At 40.9% G+C, this 25,320-nt stretch overlaps 2 protein-coding genes across 4 annotated transcripts in view; one reads left to right on the forward strand and one right to left on the reverse strand.

The window, feature by feature from the left end:
• The window catches only part of TMC1 (transmembrane channel like 1), a 385,033-nt gene extending 372,217 nt beyond the window's left edge, over positions 1-12,816 (reverse strand). Inside the window, exon 1 of the mRNA XM_044265898.1 lies at positions 12,544-12,816. The gene's annotated coding sequence lies outside the window, so the exon portion shown is untranslated. The remainder of the gene's footprint in view (positions 1-12,543) is intronic.
• A 41-nt stretch (positions 12,817-12,857) lies between these two features.
• Positions 12,858-24,895, forward strand: ZFAND5 (zinc finger AN1-type containing 5). Of its 3 annotated transcripts, none has more exons than XM_044265901.1 (6): positions 12,858-12,941; positions 18,202-18,361; positions 18,771-18,882; positions 19,510-19,613; positions 22,427-22,552; positions 23,250-24,895. In XM_044265901.1, the coding sequence occupies exons 2-6, from the start codon at positions 18,211-18,213 to the stop codon at positions 23,396-23,398; spliced, it is 642 nt and encodes a 213-aa protein (XP_044121836.1). In that variant the 5' UTR covers positions 12,858-12,941; positions 18,202-18,210; the 3' UTR covers positions 23,399-24,895. The 3 variants fall into 3 exon arrangements, with proteins under 3 accessions (XP_044121836.1, XP_044121834.1, XP_044121835.1); XM_044265899.1 differs by lacking the exon at positions 12,858-12,941 and adding an exon at positions 13,419-13,940; XM_044265900.1 differs by lacking the exon at positions 12,858-12,941 and adding an exon at positions 14,586-15,178.
• Positions 24,896-25,320: the final 425 nt, after the last annotated feature.

A 25,320-nucleotide genomic window follows, 5' to 3' on the forward strand; every position in this document is an offset into this window, starting at 1 on the left:
AACATCAATTAGAGCTAGTCATTTCACCCAGAATGGAGATCATACAGCTACCCATATAACCACAATATGCTATTGGCTATCACCAGGGACAAGCCTGATGCCAACTAATGAGAAACAGTACTCAGTTGAGTCTTGAAAAATGAGTAGGGTTTCAGCCCCCTAAGATAAGTGGAAGGGCATTCCTAGAAAAGGCAACTGCCTTCATGAAGGTTACAGATATGCAAAGTAAGGCTTTGTTCCAGGAATTGAGAATCGGCTGGGTTGCCTGAAAAGAGGTTCTACAGGGCAGACGTGGGGAAAGGCCACATAAGAGATGGGAGCACTGGGTGTGGTGAAAAAATAATGAATAATGTTTTTCTGAAAATAAATAAATTGGAAAAAAAAAAAAAAGAGATGGCCTCTTACAAGAGACTGAATGCTATGGGCTTTATTCCATAGGCAAGAGGTAGTCTTTAAAGGTTTTCATTATTGAAAACCTATTTCATTATTGAGAGGGGTGCATAATAAAATAGGTAAAATAAGAAAATTTGATCGCCACCACAATTCTATGGCAGAAGTGTTAGTACTATTTGTCAGTAGAATAAACTCTAAACCAGACCTCAAGTCCAGTCCAGTCAGCTGGAAATCTATTTCTATTGCAGGAAGAGTAGGTTGATGGTGTGCACAAAATGTACTAGAGAGGGGCACCTGGGTGGCTCAGTCGGTTAAGCGACTGATTTCAACTCAGGTCATCATCTCAGGGTTGTGAGATTGAGCCCCACGTCAGGCTCTGCCCTTAGCAGGGAGTCTGCATGAGATTCTCTCTCCCCCTCTCTCTTCCCTCCTTCCCATCTCAAATAAATGAATAAAAATAAAATCTTAAAAAAAAAAAATACACTAAAGGAATGCCTGGGTGGCTCATAAGCGTCTGCCTTTGGCTCAGGTCATGATCCTGGGGTCCTGGGATTGAGCCCTGCATCGGGCTCCCTGCTCAGTGGAGAGTCTGCTTCTCCCTCTCCCTTTGCCCCTCCCCTGCTAGTGCACTCTCCCTCTCTCTTATAAATAAAAAAAAAAAACTTTTTAAAAATACACTAAAGAGAGATTCTGAAGGAGTAGAGCAGCTCCTAGAGAAAACCGATCTACTGAGACAGAGTTGGAGTTCAGGAGTCAGTGTTTAGCCAAGTAATTAAGAACAAATGAACAGGCCTCTCTTCTAGCAAGTTTGATTCTGCCATGAAGGCAACAGCAACAGGATTCTTCAAAGTCCCCCCAGAGTACTGAGCCCACAGTGCTAAACACACGGTGTTGCCAAAGAGGTGGCGGATGCATTCACTCTCCTTCAGCCAGTTATGGACACTACTTGCCAAAGACAGTGAGAATCTCCATCCCTCAGTGTCTGAACTGTATTAAGTACTCCCAATGGCCTAGCACAAACCCAAGATCACATCACTCCAACAGAATGAAATAAGATCCCTCTCTCAACACGACAAAGATATGTTTGTTTAAATGACAACTGTAGAATTCCCCCCAAGGACCTGTAAGCCATGTGAAAACTCTGAGCAGGGAGCTCACAGCTGTCCATTTCAACAGTCAACAGAGGACAACTGGTAAGACTCAAAACAATTTTTTATTGTTTACTGTTGTTTTTCTAACAGCTTCCCTGAGAACGATGCAAATTCTTCTCTCAAAATAGGGATTCTTCAGGAAAGACCTTGCTTGTGTTAACAAAGACTTGCATTTGATTTAACTTCTCTAACCCTGAAATATAAAGTGATGAAGAGAAAAAATTACCTAACATCATACTGCCTTTCAAGGTTATTTTCTAAAACAGTGAAAACATGAAAGTCCACCTTTCTTTTAGGGTCTTCTCCAGGTTCTGTCTTGGGGTAAGTGGAACCTCAATAAGACTCCAGCTGACTCACTCACCAAGATCCTAGACCCTTCTTCTGGGTTCCTAAGGAATACAGATAGAAGTATAGAGGCAGAAAATGAACTTCCCCACCCTAATTCCCTCAAGTGGCCGTTTTCTTTTTTGTTGTTGTTGTTTTCTGGTGTTTGCTATTTTTCACTTAGAAGATCCTATCTTTACAAGAAAAATTTGTGAAAGCTCATATCTAAAACTGCTCAATGCAGGTCTGTAATTGAAAGAGACAGGAGAAGGGGTGGGGGAGACACAGAGGCCTCATCATTTGCCCTTCCTCCTGCTCTCAGTCTTTTGCTGGACACAGAATAAAACTATTGACCTTGAAGATTTCTGAGGTAACTTAGAATGTGATTCATGATCTTCAGGCTATCAAAGCATAAGAAAACCACTGAGTTAGACCAGGCTCCTGGGTGTGAATAATAGAGCAGCCTATTTGACTACCTCACTCAATCATCAGTCCACAATTATTCACTGCGTATCTAGGAGATGCCAGATGCTGGGGGAAGTGCCAGGGCTATAGCAGTAAACAAAAGAGACTAATTTCTGCTTTCACAGAGCTTCTCTGATAACAAGGGAAGACACTTAATAAAGACATAAAGAAACAAAAATACGTATAGTTTTGATAGGATAAGAAAAGGGTCTGAGGAAAAGTAAGATATGATAAGGAAGTAGTAAAAGGGTATATATGTGTGTGTGTGTGTGTGTGTGTGTGTGTGTGCGCGCACGCATGCTCTCTCATGTGCTGGGTCACAGAGAGCCTCCCTCGTGAGGAAGACTTTTAATCAGGGAGTAAATAAAGTGAGAGGTCTGGGACAAGAGCTGTTCAGACGGAAGCAGCAGTAGGTGGGAAGGCGCGGAGGCAAGCGAGTGCTCGGCATGCTTGAGGAAGAGCAAGGAAGCCAGAGTAGCAGGAACAGTAATGAGAGCCAGAGCAGGAGAAGACGAGGTCAGGGAGATGCCCGCTCCTCTGGGGACAAGACCAGCTCGCCACTCTGTTCCATGGGGGCCAGCTGCCTGTTGGGAATGAGCTAGACGTTCAATAAATATATGTGGGAGAGGATCAGAAAGTCCATTGTTTTAGTAAAAAGAACACATTAAAGGGAATGATTTCTCCATTCTCCCATCAGAAAGTCTGAGGCGGCAAATTTTGTAATGTTTTTGTTTGATAAAAGTTCAGAACATCCTGCCTTTATGCAGAGCACCGTTTCCCACCCCAGTGACCCTGGCCTTGGGGACAAAGTGTCCCCAGTGTTTTCAGGGCCACATCTCTCACCACATCCCCCAAAGTCTGTTTCTGATGTTCTCGTGACTCAGATTACATAGTTTGGCGTTTTCAAAGGAAAGTGGTGACTGGCAAAGGAGAAATGTTGCTCATAGGTTAGAATCCTTGATGCATAAAAACCGCTTTTTGTTTTAAATCAGGAAAGAAACAAATTGTTGCAAAATTGATGGCCTCCCACTGTACCTGTGAGTTTGTGTCAGGTACACTTTTGGTCAATGATGTCACTTACCCAGTCACTTAGTGCTGTGTGAAGCACAATTCCAGAGCTAAACTGGTGTTAAGAGGGTGAAAATTGGCTGACTCTTTTATTTGTATTTTGTTTGTATCTCATTTGTAGCATAATTTCTTACGTAAAGCAATTTTCAAATGAGGTGGTTCTTATGGCAGACTTTATAAAATCTTACCAAATAGGCCAATGTCTTGTGTTTCTTTTTGTAAGAATGGCCAGAGTCCCATCATTTCTCCTCTTGGCACGCACCATCTGCCAAGAAACAAGACTGATTCCTGGTTTTCTGATCCCCTTTGCAATTTGTGACTGAGTTAACAACAAAAAAAGTCATTCTGTTTGCAACTCTAAATATATCAAGATTGTCAGACTGTTCAAGGGGGAAAAATGCAATCTTTGCTTTGAAAATTTTTTCTTAAAGAGACATTTAATCTTTGTTATGATGAGGTTAATTCCAGGTCTCACACGCACACACACACACACACAGAGGCCCTAAATCTTTGCAACACAGGTAATGCCATAGCTAAGACTGTTGACTGCAGTTGAAACAAGGAAGAATAAGATATTGTAGGCCTAGTATGGGTAGAGACAGGATATTGCATTTATATCACCTGATATTAAAAGTCAAAACGAGGGGTGCCTGGGTGGCTCAGTGGGTTGGGCCTCTGCCTTCAGCTCAGGTCGTGATCTCCAAGTCCTGGGATCAAGTCCTGCATTAGGCTCTCTGCTCGGCAGGGAGCCTGCTTCCCTCCTCTCTCTCTGCCTACCTGTCCACCTACTTGTGATCTGTGTCTGTCAAATAAATAAATAAAATCTTTTAAAAAAATAAATAAATAAAATCTTAAAAAAAAAAGTCAAAAAGAAGAGTGAGTTCTGCTGGTTGTTATTTTGTTTTTGTTTTGCTCTAGGGGACTTTGTGTAGTTTGGTCCCTCTTCAGCATCCTTTGTGCTCTCTTATATTAGAATGCAACCCAGGTAGTAAGCCTTTTCCTTTTGTTTGAGACACAGAGGGACCATATGCAGAGAGAAACTTAGCAAGCTTCTTGGCTCTTACCATTTACACACCTGGGTTTATAAAAAGATGTTCCCTGTCGGTGGTTTACAGTGGAAGTCCTGTCACACTCCTTGATGACGAAGAGACTGGGCTACTCCAGTACTGGCTACTCTACCTGCTCCAGGTATAGTCTCCTCAGCTTTTCCTCAAAACAGAGACAACTCAGACTAGGGTGACTAAACCATCTAGGTTCGCCCAGGGCATTGAGGGGTTGACTGGGACATAGAACTTTCATGCTAAAACAGGGAAAGTGTCAGGCAAAGTAGAAGAATGGATCACCCTAACTTGGACTCCTAGAGAGTATGGAGCAGCTCTTGACTGTGGCCTGTGGTCACTGGGCCTACAGGAACTGCACCGCTGGCTTTTACCACCAGGGATAAGGCCTTCCGGTCCAGGCCTTGGAAGTGGCCATGTGGATGTTCTCTCATTTGTCTGGTACCAGGATAACCTCTGACAGTGTCCACATTAACAAAACGGGCATAATTGTGCCTACTTCTTACTTCTATGAAAACCAGATAAGTTAATACTAATGCATATAAAGTGCCTACAACAAAACCTGGTACTTCATCAGTGCCTAAGAAATGTTACCTATTATCATTATGATAGTTAGCTAATGCTTGAGGGAAAATGATGCAGAACTTTACATCATAGTTGCTCTCCCAGTGAATCTTAACACCTTACACATATCTTTCCCAAAGTCAGAAAAAAGTAAAGAGAAAGGGAGGGAGGGCGGGAGGGAGGGAGAAAAAGAGAAAGAAAGGACACATGATCATCAGTTAATAAGATTTATCTACTTTCTTAAAAATTAATTCTACCCACAAGAACTGACATTTGAGCTTAGTCAAAGTTCATATAAAGGGGCGCTTGGGTGGCTCAGTGGGTTAAAGCCTCTGCCTTCGGCTCAGGTCATGATCCCAGGGTTCTGGGATCAAGCCCCATGTCGAGCTCTCTGCTCCGCAGGGAACCTGCTTTCTCCCCTCTCTCTCTCTGCCTGCCTCTCTGCCTACTTGTGATTTCTCTCTGTCAAATAAATAAAATCTTTTAAAAAAAATTTTAAATAAAAATGTTTTCAAAATGCAAGTAACTAGTATTAATACACTGCATTTTCAGAACAAGTTACTGCTCTTACTGACATTATTTATCGTAGTTAAGAAATGCAAATGACCTGAATATCCACCAATGAGATAATTATTAACATACTTCTGTTACGTTCCTACTCAGCAATTTGTTAAAATGAATAAGGTAGATTCTTATGCACTGACATGAAAAGATCCCCAAGGCATACTATACATATATATAGCATAATCCCATGTATGTAAACAAACCACAGATATGTCTCTATATAGGCATAAGGACATACATGCATTAAAAACAAGGTTTTTAGGGGTAAATGCACAAGGACCTAAGGATTATCTCTGGAAAGCAGAGAACAGTTTGGGGTGGCTTGCATAGGAGACTCACTTTTAGATTAAAACCATATGTTGCTTAAACTTTATACAAAGAGAATATATCCATATATTATTAATACTTACAAATTTTTTAAATAGCATAATGAACAACTGTAGGAAAAAACTCCATCCCCAAATTATTTTGCTACTGTTTTGTCCCTCCTCCTTCTCCCTCAACACCAACATCCTTCCAAAACAGGAAAACAAATTTGTTGCATATGGCAAAGTACCCAGATTACTGTACGTGAGGTGTATGGCAATAATTCAATAACTGATAATGAGAGTTGACTGTAGTGAAGAGTCCACAGGGCTGCACCCGAGGACAAATGAAAGAAATAGTCACACTGTTGAACATGATTTGTCAATAAGTTCTTAAAAAAAAAAAAAGGAAAAAAAGTTGTTAGCTGTTTTTAACCGCTTGGTCTTTAGCCACGTCATCTTAATAATCAGGGATTTTATTTTTTTTTTAGGGAATATGTTTTAATAGAACACTAAAGTTACATTTTTTTGAGGTCTTTGCAAACTAGATAATGGTAATAATCTGGATTAAATCCTGTATCACTATTCTAGGGAGGCTGGAAGGGTTACCTTGTTAGCACATATATAGAGACTTTTCTTTTGTCAATATGATCACAGAACCTGAATGGTGAAAATGCTGTCTAGAATATGCTGGGTAGAGAGCTCAACAGGACCCTCTGGGTTTCATTCCAAGTAACTATGACTAGTTTAGGAAAGGCACTTGCTGCACTGGAAAGAACTCAAGTTTTGGAATCAGACTGAGCAGACTTGACTTCACTCCTCAATAAAACATGTGATTTTAGATATATTACTTACTTCCTTATTCCCCACTCTGTCTCTGTCCAAGAACATAATCATCACTACTTCAAAGGATTATCACAAGGATTAAATATAAGTTATAGAAAAACACGACGTAAGTACAAAATAAATATTAAGTATTACCGCCTGCAACTTATATAGTTCCTTTAAACCTTATGCAGTTACCTTGCTGTATTGGTTTTCATTTTTCTTTGAATTAATTTATTTTGAATTTCTGGTTTTTTACTCTCTTTAAAAATTCTACTTTAATTGTAAGGTCAAGTAATTACAAAAGAATAGAACTTTTTAAAACATTTAATGAACAGAAACCTATTCATTCAAATATGTACTCAGAGAAATCATGGGGTCTTTGCATTGCCAGGGGCTGTAGAAGTCATCTGGTTGAATCTAAACCCCTACTGTAGGAACTCATTTCATCTTCTCCTTCTGAACACTGCTAAAAATGGAGCACGCTTCTTAACCTCTGAGCTAGAAAAGGATGAGGGCAGAAAAGTCTTTTTTGTTTAAGACTGATTAATTTATTTGATGGGGAGAGGCAGAGGGAGAAGGAGAGAGAATCTCAGGTAGACTTCATACTAAGCAAGGAGCCAGATCAAGGACTCAAGATCATGACCTGAGCTGGAAGAAGAGTTGGACACTTAAACGGACTGTGCCACCCAGTTGCCCCCAGAGAAGTCTTTTAGAAAGGAAGGAACTGGACAAGAGGAGAAGCCACAAGTGCCCCTAGATTAGGAGTACCTCTTCCCACCAGAACCATTGCCCCAGGTAATCTTTAGCTCTCTGCAGGCAGCTGCTTACAAAGCAATCTACTCTTTGATCTTCAGAAAGCTTAGGGAGACAGATGTAGGACATCATTCTACAGTCAATGAAATGTGCAAGAGAGCATTGGATTTTAGGGGAATTGTTTTCCCAAGAGCTCAACCTCCTTAAAAGATGACAATAATAATGGGTGCTGAGTTTCTTCTGGAGTTCCTCTGTGTCATTGCTAACCAACTCCTGGTCCATAGTTGCAGTCTAGAATTTACTCTAAGACTAAACTTTTCTCAAATCTCTGAAACCTTCTGGGATGTCCACTGAACACTATCCCTATTCTTTTGTCCCCTGGACTCCCTCTTCAATAGCCTTCTTGAGGTCTTCAAAGACATTACCTTCTGCTATATAATTAGGAAACTCAAAGCAGCATTCTATCCAGCATCAAAAGCTTCAGGAAATCTTCAATTTGTGTGTAGCCTTAGACACATTTCAATGATAGTATGCTATTAAGAATTAACAATTTCAGATTCTTTTCTGATTTTATATGATTATATATAATTAACATATATAATTAAATATAATTATTTATATTATTGTATTATGAACAAAAAAGCAATGTTTTTTAAATTTCTCTATCCTGCTTCAATTTGTTTCATCACTTTTAATTTTACAATAAAACAAAAGATTTTTCTCTACATATGTTTCACATTTAAAGCTTTACTATGTTGTAAATCACAGTACAGAAAGGAATTAAATCAGACATATACCAATAACCAAAGCACCTGCTCTGGGATTCTAAGGGTCTAACTTTATCTTGGCCACACTGGAAACAAGATCCACAAGGAATAAATAAACACCCATCTCTATGCCTAGGTCCTCCCATTTATTCATGAGTCAACAATAGTAGTGGCTAGCTATAAATTTCTCTTCCAATGACATAGCATATCTTTAGTCTGAAAAAAGAACTGTCCTCGGTTAAATTGAGAAGTGTTTACATATAAAATTTAAAAGTAGATATAAATATCTTTGTAAGTAAAAAATTCATAAATCGAGCATCTATAAGCCAAGGAATGAGTACAGATATCATTTAAATCTATGAAGTGAGTGAAACCACTCCGAGAGTATGTTCAACAGAGAAAAAAAGAGTGCTCAAGAAGTAAGTAGTCTTAAGGAGTGTCACATTTAGAAGTTGGTTAGAGAAGACAGAACCAAACAGATTTGGAGGGAGTTGCCTATTAGGTAGGAAGACACCATCTAATCAGAGTTTCTATTAAGCTCATAATTCTGAGATGAGCGATGTACAACATGTAAAAGGGTGGTTCACATTATAAGGAGAAAAATAATTATGACATAAATTAAAAGGGGAAATGCTCCTAGAGAGACCACAGAACACTGAACCAGAAGACAGAGGCAAGGATTAAATGCCCCAGCTCTGTTACTAGGTACATGACATTGAACAGGACACATGACTTAGGCCTAAGCCTCAGTGAACTCCTTTGCAAAAGGAAAGACAAGAATACATAGATCAATGGACTGTTGTGAGAATTTATCGTACTAATACACTTGAACATACATTATAAATAAATGGAAAAACATAACACAAACATAAGACACTTGCCTTGGCTCTCTGCCTAGTACTTTAATTCCTCCAGGACAAGAGCCTACCCTACCCACATCTCTTGTTAGTCTTCTGCCTGAAAACTGACCTCTCTGATGATATCCACCTGCTTTCTGTGATCTTCTGCTGTGTGATATCGAGGACCTTAGCGCCAACTGCCCACTGCCAGAACTTTACACACCCCAGTTGCTGGGCTCTCGCCGAATTACCCACCCTGTTCCTGACTTTCTGGCCCACCTACCATCCATGAGCCCAAGTTGTGATCTGCTTCAAAGTGTTGTTTCAAAGCCAATCCCAGAGTTTATTATTGAGATTCACAGTTAACATCCATCCCTAGTCTGTTGACTCACAAAGATTTCTTGAAATCTTGAGACCAAAGTGCCTTGTGTGTATCTTCAAAGGTGAGATCTACAGCAAAATACATATATGTATTAATTCATCAATTTCCTTCACCTTAAGTTCTTGATTTATTTAAATAATAAAAACTTCTGTTTATTTAAATAGTCTTAAAATTGTTTATGACTATGCTAACAGTATCTGGATTGTGTTTTAAAGTCTTCTCTAATCAGGTAAGATATCCATGCTACTTATTTAAAGATTCTTTGATCTAGTTGTTTTCACTGAAAATAAGTATGCTTTTAAAATTACCAACAGTGCTTCACAATAATTAAATTACTACTTGCTTTATCCATTCCTTAAGGGAAAAAGTTAGCCAACCATTTGTTGAGCTGGGTTTAAAACCCACCTATTATTGGATTCACTAATATTTTAATTATCAATGATTAAAGAGGAAAAAATCATAATTAAATAATGTGTTATACTCTGAATTTTTTAATTAGTTGATTTTCTCTAAATACTATATTGTAATCCTTTCCCCCAATCATTTTGAAAATAATAAAAATAAAATTGAGTCTCTTTACTTTGATCTTTGAGATTTTGGAAGGGGCTGCAGAAGAAAAGGGAGGAAGGTTACTATGGGAACATCAAATGATCCGCACCAATTTTTAAAACCCTAGCAAAGACTTTGTGCTTCACCAAGCTCTACTGAAGCACAGAGAGAAAATGAAGTTACCCATGGCCATAGAAGCAATTCCTATCTCCATAATGGGAAGTTACATGTCAAGCTAAAATATCCATGTCTTTTATATTTTAGGACTAATAACTTTTATTACTGTTTTTAAGGGATGTCATTTTCTATTTTTCAAGAAATTTAATTACATTTGCTCTTCTCCAACCGTCATCAATTCCCTCTTTTGGTCCATGCCTAGAGTATAAAGAAAAATCTAAGCGAACCTGCAATGACTTTACCTGAATTCTTAAGCAGAATACTAAGTGTTCTAACTTTCTCACAGGACATACCAGTTTACTACAATTAACTACTTTAAGGAAATAAGCCTGGCTCCACTGGTGATGGGGATGAGCAGTGATAAAATTCAGACCAGAGGAAGTTTCAGTATTCATTGTCATTGGTTATATGCTCCTATACCATTCTGTATCTTTCTTCCCCAATATTTACCAGTTCATAATTATGTATTTATATGATAATAATGTTAATGTCTTTCTCCCCAACATGACGGAAAGGTCCATGAGAACAAGGGTAAGATCAACTTTTCCTACCAGTGTATATTTCAGCATCCAGTCAGTGGATGTCTAAAATGCAGTAAGTATACAAAACACTTTAATGGAAATAAATAAGTTAAATAAATAATTTTCAAAGAGTCCTTCGGAATGGATCAGTATCAGTCACTTGGTATGTCCTATGTAACAAAATTCTACAAAAGGCATTTTGAACAATTAGCTGATTACACCACATTTTGAGCATGCTCATTTTCTCTGTTATCTTGTTTCCAGAGGCTGGTTTCAGCCTTCTCTGACGACCACAGAGTGACAGCCCTTTTGCATACTTATATTAAGAGCATTCTATTAAATATTTTGAGTTTTGTAGTTTGTCTTTAGAAGTCCACCTGAAAATTTAGAACAAAACAACAAAACCCCTTAGAAGCATATCCCCTAATCTGTTATACTAATAATATGAGAGAAAAAAACAGGTTTTTTTGAACCCTTTCTCTTCACGTGGTATGAGTATCGAAAGACAGGACATCTGACCGTACAGTAGGGTTAAGTGGTTCTCAAACTTGAGTGTGCATCAGAATCACACAAAGGACTTAAAACACAGATCGCTAGACAAATCCACAGAGTTTCTCATTCCATAGGTCGGGTGTGAGGATCTGAGAATTTGTATTTCTCACATCTACCCAGGTTTTGCTGATGCGGCTGGTCTGGAGATCACGCTTCGAGAGCAACTAGAGTAGTTGCTGGAAGGGAACCTTGTTAAAATTAGGTTCAATACCAGCCACATTCTTGGTTGAAACAGTTCCACAGAGAAAATTATAAACACGTGGATGGAGAGGATGAATTAGCAGAAGGGGCTACATAACATATATTAGGCAATACATTATTAATTAACCAGCTTGCCTTATTACTCTTTGGTTGGTTTTGTTGTTGTTGTTGTTTGTTTGTTTCCTAACTATGCTTCTTCAGTAATTATCTTGTTTCATTTTTTTAATAACTAAAATTCAGGGGGTGGAGGGTGGGAATCTTGAAGTTATTTTTGTTCTCCGTAAAAATCACCTCTCTTCGGCTTCCCTGTCCCTCAGCTCCTCAAGCAATTCACTTATTCCTTTAAATCATTATCTGTAAAAATGGATAAAATAGAACCTATCTCAGTGACTTGCTGCAGATTTAAATGAGACGCTAAATGGAGAAAACTCACCACCGACAACAGTTTGTAAACGGTAGCGGCTATGTTTTTACCAGTTTTTTCCATTACTCACTGAGGGAAATAAAGTCCAATGGTCAGGGGAACTGCGACTGAAACCACCCCGTCTCTAACACAATAGCCCTAAATCGTAAAGGGAACGTTCAGTTATGTCCTAGGTATTGCGCTTACCCTAGCACAATGGTGTTTGGAAATTCTGGCACAGCGCACCAGGAGAGCATTCTCCAGAACTAAACTAAATCACAAAGACGAACCACCTGGAGAGCTACTTAAAAATACCCCAGAAGGCGGCAAAGCATCGCCAGGGGAGAGGCCTGGGAAATCTTTTAAATCATCACCCCGGGTGAGTTCTCGGACCAGGAGGTTTGGGAACGACTGAAAGGACCTCTCCTCTCCGGCCATTCTAAAGGTGGCTCGTGTGAGCCCTAAACATCATTTCTGTTTATTCGGTAGGCCACTGTTTACTACAAAATCTCAGTGTGGTGTTCTTTGAAAGTGAACTTAAGCCACCCGGAGAGGTCAGCTCTAAGCAGGGTATTGTGGGGCTGGTGGTGCTTTGGAAAGGTTCTCAGTGTTTTGAGTTCACTCGCCGCCAGTTGCTAACTGGTCAGGCCCCGGGCCTCGCTTCTCAATTGCCTCATACCTCCCTTCTGATGAACTTCCTCCTGCAACGTGTCCTCTTTCGGGTCTAGCTTGTTTGTCCCGCAACTCCGTGTCTTGAGCAGAACATTTGGTGCTTTCCTAGTGCAGGACGCTTTGCTGGAATAGTCGATTTCCAGGGATTTTACAGGCTGGCCAAAACAGTTTGTTCCGAACAGCGACGCCGGGGCGGCCGGGGCCGGGGCTGGCAGCCAATCGGCCCAAGTTTCCTGACTCTGCACAACCACCCGTGACCTTGGGCGAGCGGGCGGGTGAGCGAGCGAGCGAGCGAGCGCCGCCTGCCCCGCTGCTTCCCGGCGGCGTCCGGGCGATGCTCTCTGACTGGACTTTAGAACGGAAAGGGGGTTCACGGAAACGGGGCAGGGGAGGCGTCTCAAGCAGGCGAGTAGTTATTTTCTTTTTCTCTAGGCGAATCCCTCTTGCTAACCCCCGGGAGGGTTGGGGGGCGGAGGAAGGCGGCGGTTAGGGGAATAAGGAGGAAAGGGAAATGTCTGCCAAGAGCTCGAGACAAAGCGTGAGAACTCAGATGGCGAGAAGCGGGCTTGAGCGAGAAAATCGGAAGGAGGAAGGCTGAGGGCGGACAATCGGGTTAAAAATAGAAACGCAGTCTCCACAGGACTCGCTCCTTCCAGCTCCACCCTGGTGCCGACAGGCGGGCCAGTGACTCGGCTCCGCGCGACAGGCAGCCCGGCCGAGCTCGACCCCGCCTCCCGGACCCGGGAACTGGGCCCGGGGGCGGGGCGCCGGGCTCGCGACGTCACCGCGCTCCTCGTCGCCGCCGTCGGGGTTTTCGCTGACGCACAGACCCCGCCCCCCTCCCTCTTTCCCTCACTGCCCGAGTGCCGGGCGGATAGAGCGCGTCAGTCGGCCGGAGCGCGGACCTGTGTGCGCCTGGACTTGGGGCTCGCTCGCTAGCTCGCTCGCTCCCGGGAGCCAAGCAACTATCGCAGCCGTAGCTGAGGCGACGGAGAACACCACCGGCGGGCCCTCGCGGCGCCCAGGCCTTCCCTGCGTGCGTCCCGGTCGCCCTCGGAGTCGGCCCAACCCGCCGCCGCTGGAGGCGTGAGGTGACGACGGGCGAGTGCCGCGAGCAGCGTTAGCCGCCGCGGCCTCCGGTCCTCCCTCCGCCTCCTCCTCTGCCCCCCCTCGCTTCCCTCCTCCCACTTCCCGAGCTCCGGCGTGTCCCGGCCACGCTCGGTGCTACTGCAGGAACAAAGGAGGACCCCGCGGCGGCGGCAGCGCCACCTCCGCCACCGACCCGTTCCCGGCCCGCGGCGGCCGCTCCAGGGCGCCCGGCTCGCCACTCCCGGAGGCCTGGGCCCGGCCCCACCGCGCCGGCGTCGCGCGCGAGCCCGGCTCCTGCACTCCTGCCCCCGCAGGGTGAGTGGTGCGGAGCTGGGGGAGGGCGCCCGGCGGCTCGTGCCCGGCCGGGGGATGGGGGTTGGGGGGGGCCCGGGCCGCCGCGGGCCTCTGGCGGAGCCCGAGGGGTGGCCTCCGGGGGAGGGGAGCCCGCCCGCCTGCTCAGGAAGCACAAAGACGGAGGCGTCATCCTGTCGTCGTGGCCCGAGGTCCGGCACCCCTCGCCCCCGGCTCTCCTGCACCCGCACGGTCCGGAGAACAATGCCCGGCGTGTGGGCTCCGGGCCTCCCTCGGGTCCGTCCCGGCCGCCTTCGGCGCGGCGCCCGGCGTGGGCAGTCGGACCCGGAGAGACAAAGGGGCCGCCGTGGCGGCCGCGCCCCCAGCCCCTGCTCGCCGCACGCCCCCCCCTTCTCCAGTTAGCTGCCGCCTCGGAAGAGGAGCGGCGCGGGGCCGGGGGTCGGCGCGGGGCCGGCCTGGCCTGCGGAGCTGCTGTTCTGCATGACTCAGTGGTTTTTGGAGAAGGCCCTGCTGGGCTCTCCTGAGCAAGGCCTCGGCGTAGGGGCATGGGGGGAGGGCTTGGGGTGGGGGGGGGACCAGTGGGACTCGGACTTGCTCGGAAATCCGCTGGAACGTGGGGGAGGGGGGCTCTTCTGTCGTCGTGTTTTAGTTTTGCCAGCGTCGCCGCGTTATTCGCCCAAGATCCCTTTCATGAAGGAAATGGAGCACCTTCCCCTTTGTTCCGTGCATTTAGGCTGGTGAACGAAATTCTTGCTCGCTTCCACGCACTCCGTGGAGCTGTGTTTTGAGAAAAGGCCCGTGTTTATTGATGCCTCCTAAGAATCTGGTCTAAGGACGTTAGGGTAAAGTAGTGTATGTAGGTCACAGAACTCCTGGTTTTGAAACCTGGCATTCAGGTAATTTACAGACTTTAAAAAAAAAAAAAATACTAAAACAAATTTCATCTTATTCCTTAGCTTTTTAAAGTAGGATTTCAGAACTTAATGGGTGAAAATATTGCAATTTTTAGCTTACATGTTTGTTTTGTTTCTACTGTTTCCCAATAAAGAATTTATTGTAGTTTTCCCCTATTTTTTTATGTCTCAGGCCCGGTTTAAGCCTACAAAGGAGACTTTAAAAATCAGAGTAGTCTCCTGCTCTTGGCAAACAGAGAAGGGAGATCTGGAAAGTAAGGACTTGCCCAAGGTCACTGGTTTTAGTTAGAAGTAAATTAGAGACTAGAACTCAGATCTCCAGTCCAGGTGAGTAGGCATTCTTAACATTTTCTAACATGTGCACCTGAAAACTAAATAGGAAGGTGTAAAAGCCTTTTTTAAAATTATTTTTTAAATTCATATTTGAGGCTGGTGAGTTTTTATGTTACATGTCCAGATTTAGTTTTCTTTAAACTACAAGTTAGAGGAAGCCACAAACTGTAAAAATACACATTTCAGAAACTATACAAAATATAAAAATAAACATTTCCTCTGTACCTGATAGAGCTGGCCCAGGAATGCACAAGTTTTCTAGCAACAAAACTTTAAAGTTACTGAATAGTAATGATACTGTATTTTTCTAAAATGGTGCCAAGCCAGAGGGAAACAGCACCTAATGGCAAACTACTCCCTCCCTCAGATTGCTGCTGAGCAGAAGGATTTAAACATGAGGTTTCTTTCTGCCTCGGTGCGCTCTCTGCTGTGCTTGGTTTTTATAAACAAGCCTGACCATTTTGGCTTCATGAGTGATTAATGATTCATCTTAGTTGAAATTGAGATTGTTTGCTAGCCCTCCCTACGTCAAGAAAAAACATTGCAGAGGCCTTACTGGCATCTTTTTGTCTTGTTCCCTTATTATATTAGATATATGAACGCAGCATCCTTAGTTCTTGGGGTTGTGTAGGAGTTGGCAGGCTCTAAGATATAAATAGAAGCTGATTTCAGAGGCCCCTGTTGACTAGGCTTTATGTGAGAGCCTCCATCCAGCTCAGCCTGTCACATTGCAGCCTTGTGACAGGCTGAAGCGCCCGCCCATGTGATCTAAGCTTCTGAGAAATATTAAGGCAAGCTTTGCACATGTGATGGCGTTTAAAAGCTGGCTTTCTAGGGGGGGAAAATATACAAGATGGGAAGCTGTGTGGAAGACTAATGTCCTGGTGTCCCTTGGGTTTCAGTTGCAGGCTATTTATAGTAAATTCAAAGTAGTTTTCTGAAGAAGAGAAGGTGGGATACTTTGCAAGTGGAAGTGGGTAAAATCATTGAGATCCCCCCTTTTTTTTTAATAAAGGAAGAGATTTTAAGAATTGGAATCGCTAATGTTAACGTGGGTTGACTCAAATTTAGACCAGTTTGCTATTAAAAAGCCACCGTCAGATGACCCTGGAAGTTAGTATAGGAACTGAGCTAGCATAATTAAACTGGCTTCCAGAAAGGAGCTCTTTGCATAGGGCAGATAACCACACATGGTGGGGGGGCACATGCAAATAAATACATAATTTATTATTTGAAGCATTTTTGCACATATTAAAATCTTTTAAACCAAGCTAAAAATATTTATTAATAAACTTCATAAGTGATGTTGAAATGTTTACACTACCGTGCTCTAAAATGAGTCAGCTAAATTCCACTTACTATTTAAAGAGACCATGTCTACTAAATTAGTACCATTGTTTGAAGTAAGTTGTGGTTCTCCATCACCCTCCTTATAAGCTTGATTGACTTGAAATACTTATTTTTGCTAACAAAAGGGAAGATTATTATCATTTAGCTGTTGGGGAAATAACTGGCAGGATTCTGGCCAGGTCAATATTCTGGCCTCCAACCCTTTTCTATAGTCTTGGTAAAAAGTGTTAAATACTTGTTAAAACTTACTTTTACTAACTTACTAAAGAATGTATTCTAGTGTGTGTGATAGTGGGCAAAGCCGTATGAAATTCTAGGAGATGACAAGCTCCAGCTTGAAGTACTTTCGTGCACTTATTTGAAATGTTTTTTAGCTTAACAAATCGTAAGTAACCTCCATTGTCAGCATTAAGGCCTATTTAAATGACAGTGACCACAAGTTACACAATCTCCCTTTGATAAAATGCTCTCAAATACACTTTTTGTACATAGATATTTTAAGATGAAACTTCTCCACAGTTTAAATTTTTCATTGTTTGTTTTCACTTGGGAAAATCTACTAAATTTAGCATGGCATTACTATATTGGTGCTAAAACTTCTGAAAAAGCAAGGTAGCTTGCTGTACAAAGTTCTTTTTGGTAACCTAGCAATGAATATTAATTACCAAGGGTTGTGTGTTCACATTGCTTTATTTTGCCATATTGAAACAGCTTTCAAAGGTTTCATTTCCTGATGTAAGGAAGACAAGCACTTGTGAAAAGTTCTAATAGAGCCTTTGGCTGGAGAAATCTGTAGCTGATAATTTGTGCATTTGCAGGTTTCTGGGCACTGACTTTAAAGTGTTCAGACCCAGATTTCACACCTCAAATGCAGAACCTAAAAGGAATTTCATAAGTGGCTGACCCCTAAATTCTTAAAGAGCTTTGCTTGTTGGTGCTAAGGTAACAGGAAAGGCTAGGTGACCTACCAGCTCTCTTTCCAGTGTTCTGTAAAGGTGTTGCAACATTTTTAAAAGTACAGTTGTTCTGCCCTATAGCAGAATTGTTGAATTATGGTGAGGCCCAAGTATGTTACAAGGTATTTTAAGAATGCTTTAGAGCTCCATCCAGTATGTGACCAGTTTAAAGAATCACCAGTAGCTATCAAGAGTTGATACTTGTGATCTTTGTAGATTTTTTTCATTTGAAAGTTCCATTTTACATATTTTTAGCAAAAAATCACCATTTGATATGGTCTCTCTATAGTATAGGAAAGCAGAAAGTGACTTTAAGAATGCCAGTTGCCCAGATTGGTTTAAATGTAATTCCGAGATCTGGCAGAGTGACCTTTTCAGAAATTGAAACAAAGATCGTGGTGATAGGTGAAATAATACATTTTAATGTTTTAATGCAAAAAAAAAAAAAATTTGTTCTAAAGAATGTGAAGTCCTTATAGTTCCTTCTTGTTAAAAGACAGTTTATTTAATGCCCATTGTTCTTTAAAAACAATAAAACAGTCATAATTTTCTTGGACTGCTCTTTAATGATTAACATAATTTGGGCCTTTGTTAGAAATATGCTTGGTGTTTAGAAGTAACAAAGGTGCACTGGTGGCTATCATGCTAATTTAGTGATTTTACTTTGGTAACATGCTAATGAATAAAATTTTGTTTTTGTTTCATTTATAGCAGAAAAATATGGCTCAGGAGACTAACCAGACTCCAGGGCCCATGCTGTGTAGTACAGGATGTGGCTTTTATGGGAATCCTAGGACAAATGGAATGTGTTCCGTTTGCTACAAAGAACATCTTCAGAGGCAGCAGAATAGTGGCAGAATGAGCCCAATGGGTAAGTTTCCAAGGAAAAAACCCATTTGAAGAACTGGTGGACAGAAAATATAGAACCAAGAATTGGGGCCTAAGACTGAGAATCAGTGCTGAGAGCCCAAGGGGAGAAGACCTGAGAAAAGCTTGAAATTAAAGCAACAGCCCAAGTACTTGCCACGACTGCATCAGGAATGAATGACTATCTATCTGCAAGCATCTTCTAGCTTTTTTGTTTCATACTTAGGTTCACTGGATGTGACTTTTTCATATATGCTTTTGTTTGGATACTCACTTAATTATAGGATTCTGCAGCGCAGTGAAAGTGCTTAAATCACTAATCTAATTAAATGCAAGTATTTGTTACTTATTAATAGTCTTGATACTGAGTGTTTGTAGTCTTGCTCTTTCTTACAAATCCTTTTTTAAAATAGGAACAGCTAGTGGTTCCAACAGTCCTACCTCAGATTCTGCATCTGTACAGAGAGCAGACACTAGTTTAAACAACTGTGAAGGTGCTGCTGGCAGCACATCTGAAAAATCAAGGTAAGATCGACCATTTCAGGCTTTTTATAATAATGCAAGGAGGAACTAAAGATCTCTCTGCTATCCATACTGTGCTAATTATGAGTTTTCTTATATAAGGATATTAATTTATCAGATGCCCTTGGCTTTGCTGGTTTTGCACAGTCTGGGACTCCAGGATCCTTTTAATACATGATCTTACAGGTCATTGAATAAAGATGTATATTGTAACACACTCTGTGATACTCTTCCAGGATTCTGTGTTGAGAATGCTGTGCTTTTATTTTCTTGTAATTGAGGTTTAGAGATTGTAGAGAGTACAGCTCTGCAGACTCCATTCAAATGCTACATGTGACATTGACAAAGCTGCCCCTTTTGCCCCTAAATTACAGGCATAGCTAAAAGTTCCCAGTTGGCTATAGAAGAACATTGTAACCCATCCAAGTGTGAATCGAAGAGCCATTTATCAAATTGTTCCCTTTATTCTCAACCATGTGTGCTGGGCATCCAACACTCTTTAAAATTTTTAGAGTATTTAGCTCCATTGATCATGTTGGAAATAATACATAATTTAAAGTTGAACTGACAACTTATCTTGCAAAGAAGTACCCTTAACATCTTTAAAAATGTTTGCTTGAACTCAAATAGAAATGTGCCTGTGGCTGCCTTGCCTGTAACTCAGCAAATGACAGAAATGAGCATTTCGAGAGAGGACAAAATAACTACCCCGAAAACAGAGGTGTCAGAGCCAGGTATGCTTTTTGTTTAATACTAGTTCCATTCTGGATTTAGTAGTATAAGGAAGAGTTGGTGGGGGATTATTTCCTTCCCGTTGAAGGATTAAATTGGAGAGAAAGCTATAAAATGCAGGCCAAGCAAGAACCAGTATCTTGAAAGTCCCTGAAGTGTAACAGGTCATTCTTTATTCTTCTTTTTTCTTTGCCCATGCCCCTTCCCTAACCCCACTCCACAGATCAGCAAAATTTATAATCTGGGGACTGGAACTGTTAAGAATGTAATGAACTTAAAAGGTAGTTTACCAATATATTTTAAAGATCTTTAAATCACTAAAAAGTGTTATTCGTAAGCGGGTAGATTAAATTTCAAAGCCATGAAGAAAATTTTACATCAAAAGCAGTATCAAGGGGCGCCTGGGTGGCTCAGTGGGTTAAGCCGCTGCCTTCGGCTCAGGTCATGATCTCAGGGTCCTGGGATCGAGTCCCGCATCGGGCTCTCTGCTCAGCAGGGAGCCTGCTTCCCTCTCTCTCTCTCTGCCTGCCTCTCCATCTGCTTGTGATTTCTCTCTGTCAAATAAATAAATAAAATCTTTAAAAAAAAAAAAAAGGCAGTATCAGTCTTGATATTGTCAATATTGTAGAAAATATTGAGGACAAAGAACATGTTGAACACTAAGAAACTTTGAAACTGAAGAGTAGGATTCCTGTCAGATTTTGTACGAGTTGAAAACTCATTATGGAAGAGCATTTTGTTTCATTGAGTGGCTTCGCATCTCTGCTTCTGTGGCACAGTGGGAAAGTGCACCGGTGCTGCCAGATATTGGCTCGCTCTGACTTACCTGTACTGGGCCCTGGAACAGCTCTGTGCTCTTCAGGGCACATGGCTCATTTTTTCTTGTACACAGCGTGGACTGAGCACATTATGAAACTTTAATAGTATTTGTGGATTTGTAATCTGCTTTGGAGGCTGGCTTTTGCTAACATCACATCACAAAGCTTATGTGAATTATAGCAGTGTTAAATCTGTAGGTTAAGGTAAAAATTCTTAAGTTCAGGTGAATCCATATTTAATATTTTGAAATAAGTTCAATCCTTCTGAAAAAGCTGACCATATTAGTGTGTTTGTGAGGCTTTGCTTTGGTTCGGGTTTAACACAAAATTACTTTGACCTTAGAACAGTACTCACAGTTTATATTTGTAGCTAGTCTCTGCTGCTATTCATAGTAAGCATTCTATAGTTTGTTCTTCTTTGCCTTTACTGAATCATTTTCCCCTTGTTAACATCCCTTCTTCCATGTATGTCCCAGGAATCACTCTTCAGTTTTCTGATGTAGCCATGGCTGTCACCCACCCACCCCCAACTAGTCCCATAGATTCTTTACCATCATACCATCAGGGAACACACTCTTTAAGGTTGTCTTAGAAGATTATTTGGATAAAGAGTAGGTGGAATATTATTCTTTTAGTCTAATATTAAGCTGTTAGTCTGAGTATGTTACTAATGTAAATGAGTTATACATTTGGGGACAATTTTAGAGTGAGCTGCCCTGAAACCTATCAGCTTGCTCTAGAGTTTGGATTTATGCTTATACATTATAGTGCTGGCCTTTTGTTTAAGCAGTAATTTTAGCATTGCATACGTTACTTTGCTATTCTTTGGATTTGGATTAATACCAAAATTCAGTGCTTCTGGTATAGTTGAATTTTATAAAAGTAGAATTAAATTTGGTATTTTGTTTTAAATACCTAGCGGTAATGTGGTGAACTCTAATTTTAGCTTCATATTGACAAGTTTTATTTATGTCCTGTATGAATTAAAATTTAAAGCCCTTTTAGGTGGAGAAAAAGACTTTTTAAAAGTAGATTCTATTTCTCATTGTCTAAATTCCACACCAGGTTTAGATAAGTTTTACAAAGGGTGGCTCAGTTGGTTGGACAACTGCCTTCCGCTCAGGTCATGATCCCGGAGTCCCGGGATTGAGTCCTGCATCAGGGTCCCAGCTCCACGGGGAGTCTGCTTCTCTCTCTGACCTTCTCCTCACTCATGTTCTCTCTCACTGTCTCTCAAATAAATAAATAAAAATCTTAAAAAAAAAAAAAAATGCTGTGCTTTAAAAATTCTTGTTTTGCCTGTGGACTCCTTAATGGTCAAAATTTCACAAGTACTTATTTAACAGTCTTAGACTTTGTTTGCTGATCTTTTCGAAAAGTTTTTTAAGAACTGTTCAGATCTTCTACCATATAAAGCATTTATTAAAATGGCAAAATGATTATTGTAAAACGTTGGGATCTGAAGTTAATTAAGGTTTAATGATTTAGGTTTTACTTGTTGCAATTTGCTGGATTTATCTATATAGTCTGTCTTTTGTATCACTATAAAACTGACTTTATTATAATCAAGTACCTTAGGAGTTGGCAACTTTATTTACTCAGTAATAATGAATGTGAACTGCCCTAATTAGGAAATTTGCCCTTAGGCAAGTGCAGTATGGAAAAACTGGGCATGTGACCAACATCTCCCAGGTCTTTAGAACTTAGGATTGTTCCCTAGTACTAGCTGTTAAGAGTGACTTAAAAGGAATTTGAGTGTAGTAATCATTTTACAACATTTAGAGGAGTGAGTATGTGTTGATTGGCAAGAAATTCTCAGATTGGAAAGAAGTTCTGATATTAAAGGAGAAGATTCTGTATAGAGCACATTTTTTTAAAGAAAGGCTTCATAAATGTTTTCACTAAAAATATTGCTGTCTCTCTTAAATATTTTTTTTTTACTTAATTGTCATTGTGAACTTTTGACAGATACCTCATTTTTCACCCTTGTTTTTCAGTTGTCACTCAGCCCAGTCCATCAGTTTCTCAGCCCAGTACTTCTCAAGGTGAAGAAAAAGCTCCTGAGTTGCCCAAACCAAAGAAGAACAGATGTTTTATGTGCAGAAAGAAAGTTGGCCTTACAGGTACTACAGAACATAGAAGACAATGCGTATTTTATTGCTAGGATTTAACTGGGAGCTTCCTAAGAGACTGGTTGGTCTTACACACCTGTAACAAAATGCCTGACTTTGAGGAACTGAAAGTTTACAGAGTGGACTAGAAAGGGGGGAGGATAGTGGGGGAAAAGTTGTGTTTGTCCCATTTTGTGACCTATTACTAGCTTGAGGCCTTCTGAATTTGCTTTATTGGACTGATAAAAATTCATCCTTTTTGGTTCTTCCTTTGTTCTTCTGGGGGGAAGGTAGCTGAACGAAACAATAACCATCAGCTTTGAGCCAGCCAGAAAAAAGTTACAATTCTTAACTGTTCCCTTTAAATCTCAGAACCCCATGGTTCTCTTTCTCTATTTTTCTCTTGAGGATGCTTTACCTAGTTTATATGTGGTAGGAGGAGGATTTGCATCCAGGTCAGTCTGGCTCCAGAGCCTGTGTGATTTCTACTCTGGTATCTACGGGAGTTTATGGAAGGGTAATTAGTTAAATTTCTCACTATGTCAAAAGAGGCTGAAAGCTCTTTCACAATTTAAAGTGGCAGACTCTTTAATATTGCAGAGAGCCTTGAAAATCTGGTTCCTTTTCTGTAGTGACTGAGGCTTTTTTCCCCCTTTCCTTTTAATTACTGCAAATTCCCAAGTGACTCTACTTCCTCTTGTGTGTACAGGGTTTGACTGCCGATGTGGAAATTTGTTTTGTGGACTTCACCGTTATTCTGACAAGCACAACTGTCCTTACGATTACAAAGCAGAAGCTGCAGCAAAAATCAGAAAAGAGAATCCAGTTGTTGTGGCTGAAAAAATCCAGAGAATATAAATGACTACTTGTGAAGAGACTGAAACTTTGTTTTTATTTTAATATATCGTAGGAAAACATTAAAGAGCAGATGCATGGCCATTTTCCTTTGATGTTCTCCAGAGTTTTACTTTACACTTGTCTGTCTTATAATTGAAATTTTAGGATGTTTGGGTGTTTGTTACAGGCAGAAATGGATAGATACAGCCCTACAAAATGTATATGCCCTCCCCTGAATAAAATTGGATGGAAATCTGCACAGCAAATTGAAAATACACAGATAGGGACAAAATTTAGTTCCCATGTGCCAAACATAATACATGAAATCTCTGCATGTTTGCAGCATATCTGCCTTTTGGGAATGTAATCAAGGTATAATCTTCGGCTAGTGTTATGTGCCTGTATTTTTTTAAAAAATGGTACACCAGAAAAGGACTGGCAGTCTACTTCTACCATAGTTAAACTCCACCCTGTTAATTTCCACAACATGTTCTTTGGAAGCAGGAGGAAAACTAAAGAGGATCAGACCTTTCCATGAAACCAGTATTTGGTGCCATATGTAGACCTGGTTAATCTGTCTTCTAAAAGCTGTCAAATAAGACATTCTGTGAAAGGTAAACATCGCAACTGGTTATCATGAGTAAAGCCATCAGGCCCACAGGGTCTTGAGTGATCTTTGAAGCTTATTGTGCTAGCCTGCACCAGAAGATGTCTGCATTACTCTCATTGCTAAAAATGTTGTGTAGCACAGAACTGCACTGGGATTAATTTGTTTACAAGAAGAAATTAAAACTACATTTGGTTTTTACATACAGCAGCTCTATTGAATAACATGCATCTGAATTTTAAGTTGCAAAGGTATCTGAAAAGTTAATTTTTCATGTGCATCTTTTGTTGAATGTTTTGGTTCAAGAAAGAATGTTTAAAGCTTTTTTAAAGACTTCAGTTCTTAATGTAACTGTACCCTTCTGCATGGAGAACCCTAACCAACACGGCTGCAGTAGACTTCTTAGTGGTATCCAGCACCACGTGCAGAGGGCCGCTTTATCATATTAATTGTACTTGGGTGTAGGACTCTAGTGTTCTTGGGTGTATTGCATGGGCTGCATTATCTACAGCATTGTACAATAACAACTAGAAGAGGCAGTATACTTCACTGATGCTTGTCTGGTAATATCACTTCTGTGTTATAATGGAAGGTTTTTGTGATGTATGAAACTTGTGTTTTTTATATATAAATGAGTATAGTTAGATTAGTATTGTGGTAATGCCTGTTTTCATCTGTAAATAGTTAAGTATGTACACGAGGCACTACTTCTGATTTATTGCAGTGTTCGGTCCTAGTTTTTACTTTAATTAAAGCATTCGGTTTTGCTTTCAATTTTATGTACCTTAGTTCTGAGTTAGATCTGCAGATGTGTACAGATAGTTCATATTTATGTATTGCACATAATCATGCTATTCAGCATTGATGCTATATTGTATTATGTAAATAATAAAAGCCATGTACAGAGGGAAGCTTCCACTTGTCCATTGGGTTTTTAAGCCATAGTTAGAAGTCATAAAAGGGAATAGTTAGAAATTGTTTCAGCCTTTGTAGTTGCATATGTAGACTTTGCATGGCTATATTGTGAATTTTTTGTATTGCTGTCCCTGAATAGGATATGTTCAAGTGAGAACCATACATTGAATTTTGTGAAACATCAAGTATGGTACACGGTGGGCAGTTTATTTTTGAAGAAATGAATAGGCACTTTCTAAGACCACAGCCATCTTAGAACTTAAGAGAAAGGAATGGTATTTTAGTTACCATTGCTTGTCTCCCTTTCCATTCTTTTGCTTTATAGGTGACACTTTAGAAATGACAATTGTGTACAAAAACAGGCATAGTTTTATTTCTGTTTTGGGTTTGGTTTCAATGTAGAGATGGGCCCATGGGGTAG

This window comes from Neovison vison, chromosome 9 (genome assembly GCF_020171115.1).
Source record: "Neovison vison isolate M4711 chromosome 9, ASM_NN_V1, whole genome shotgun sequence".
Taxonomy (NCBI): Eukaryota; Metazoa; Chordata; class Mammalia; order Carnivora; family Mustelidae; genus Neogale; species Neogale vison.

Excerpts from the sequence above, each read along its gene's own strand:
- ZFAND5 (XM_044265901.1), top strand. The coding sequence starts at position 18,211 with ATGGCTCAGGAGACTAACCAGACTCCAGGGCCCATGCTGTGTAGTACA. Across the intron at positions 19,614-22,426 it reads AACAGAGGTGTCAGAGCCAG|TTGTCACTCAGCCCAGTCCA; the intron begins GTATGCTTTTTG and ends CTTGTTTTTCAG. Across the intron at positions 22,553-23,249 it reads AAAGAAAGTTGGCCTTACAG|GGTTTGACTGCCGATGTGGA; the intron begins GTACTACAGAAC and ends TTGTGTGTACAG.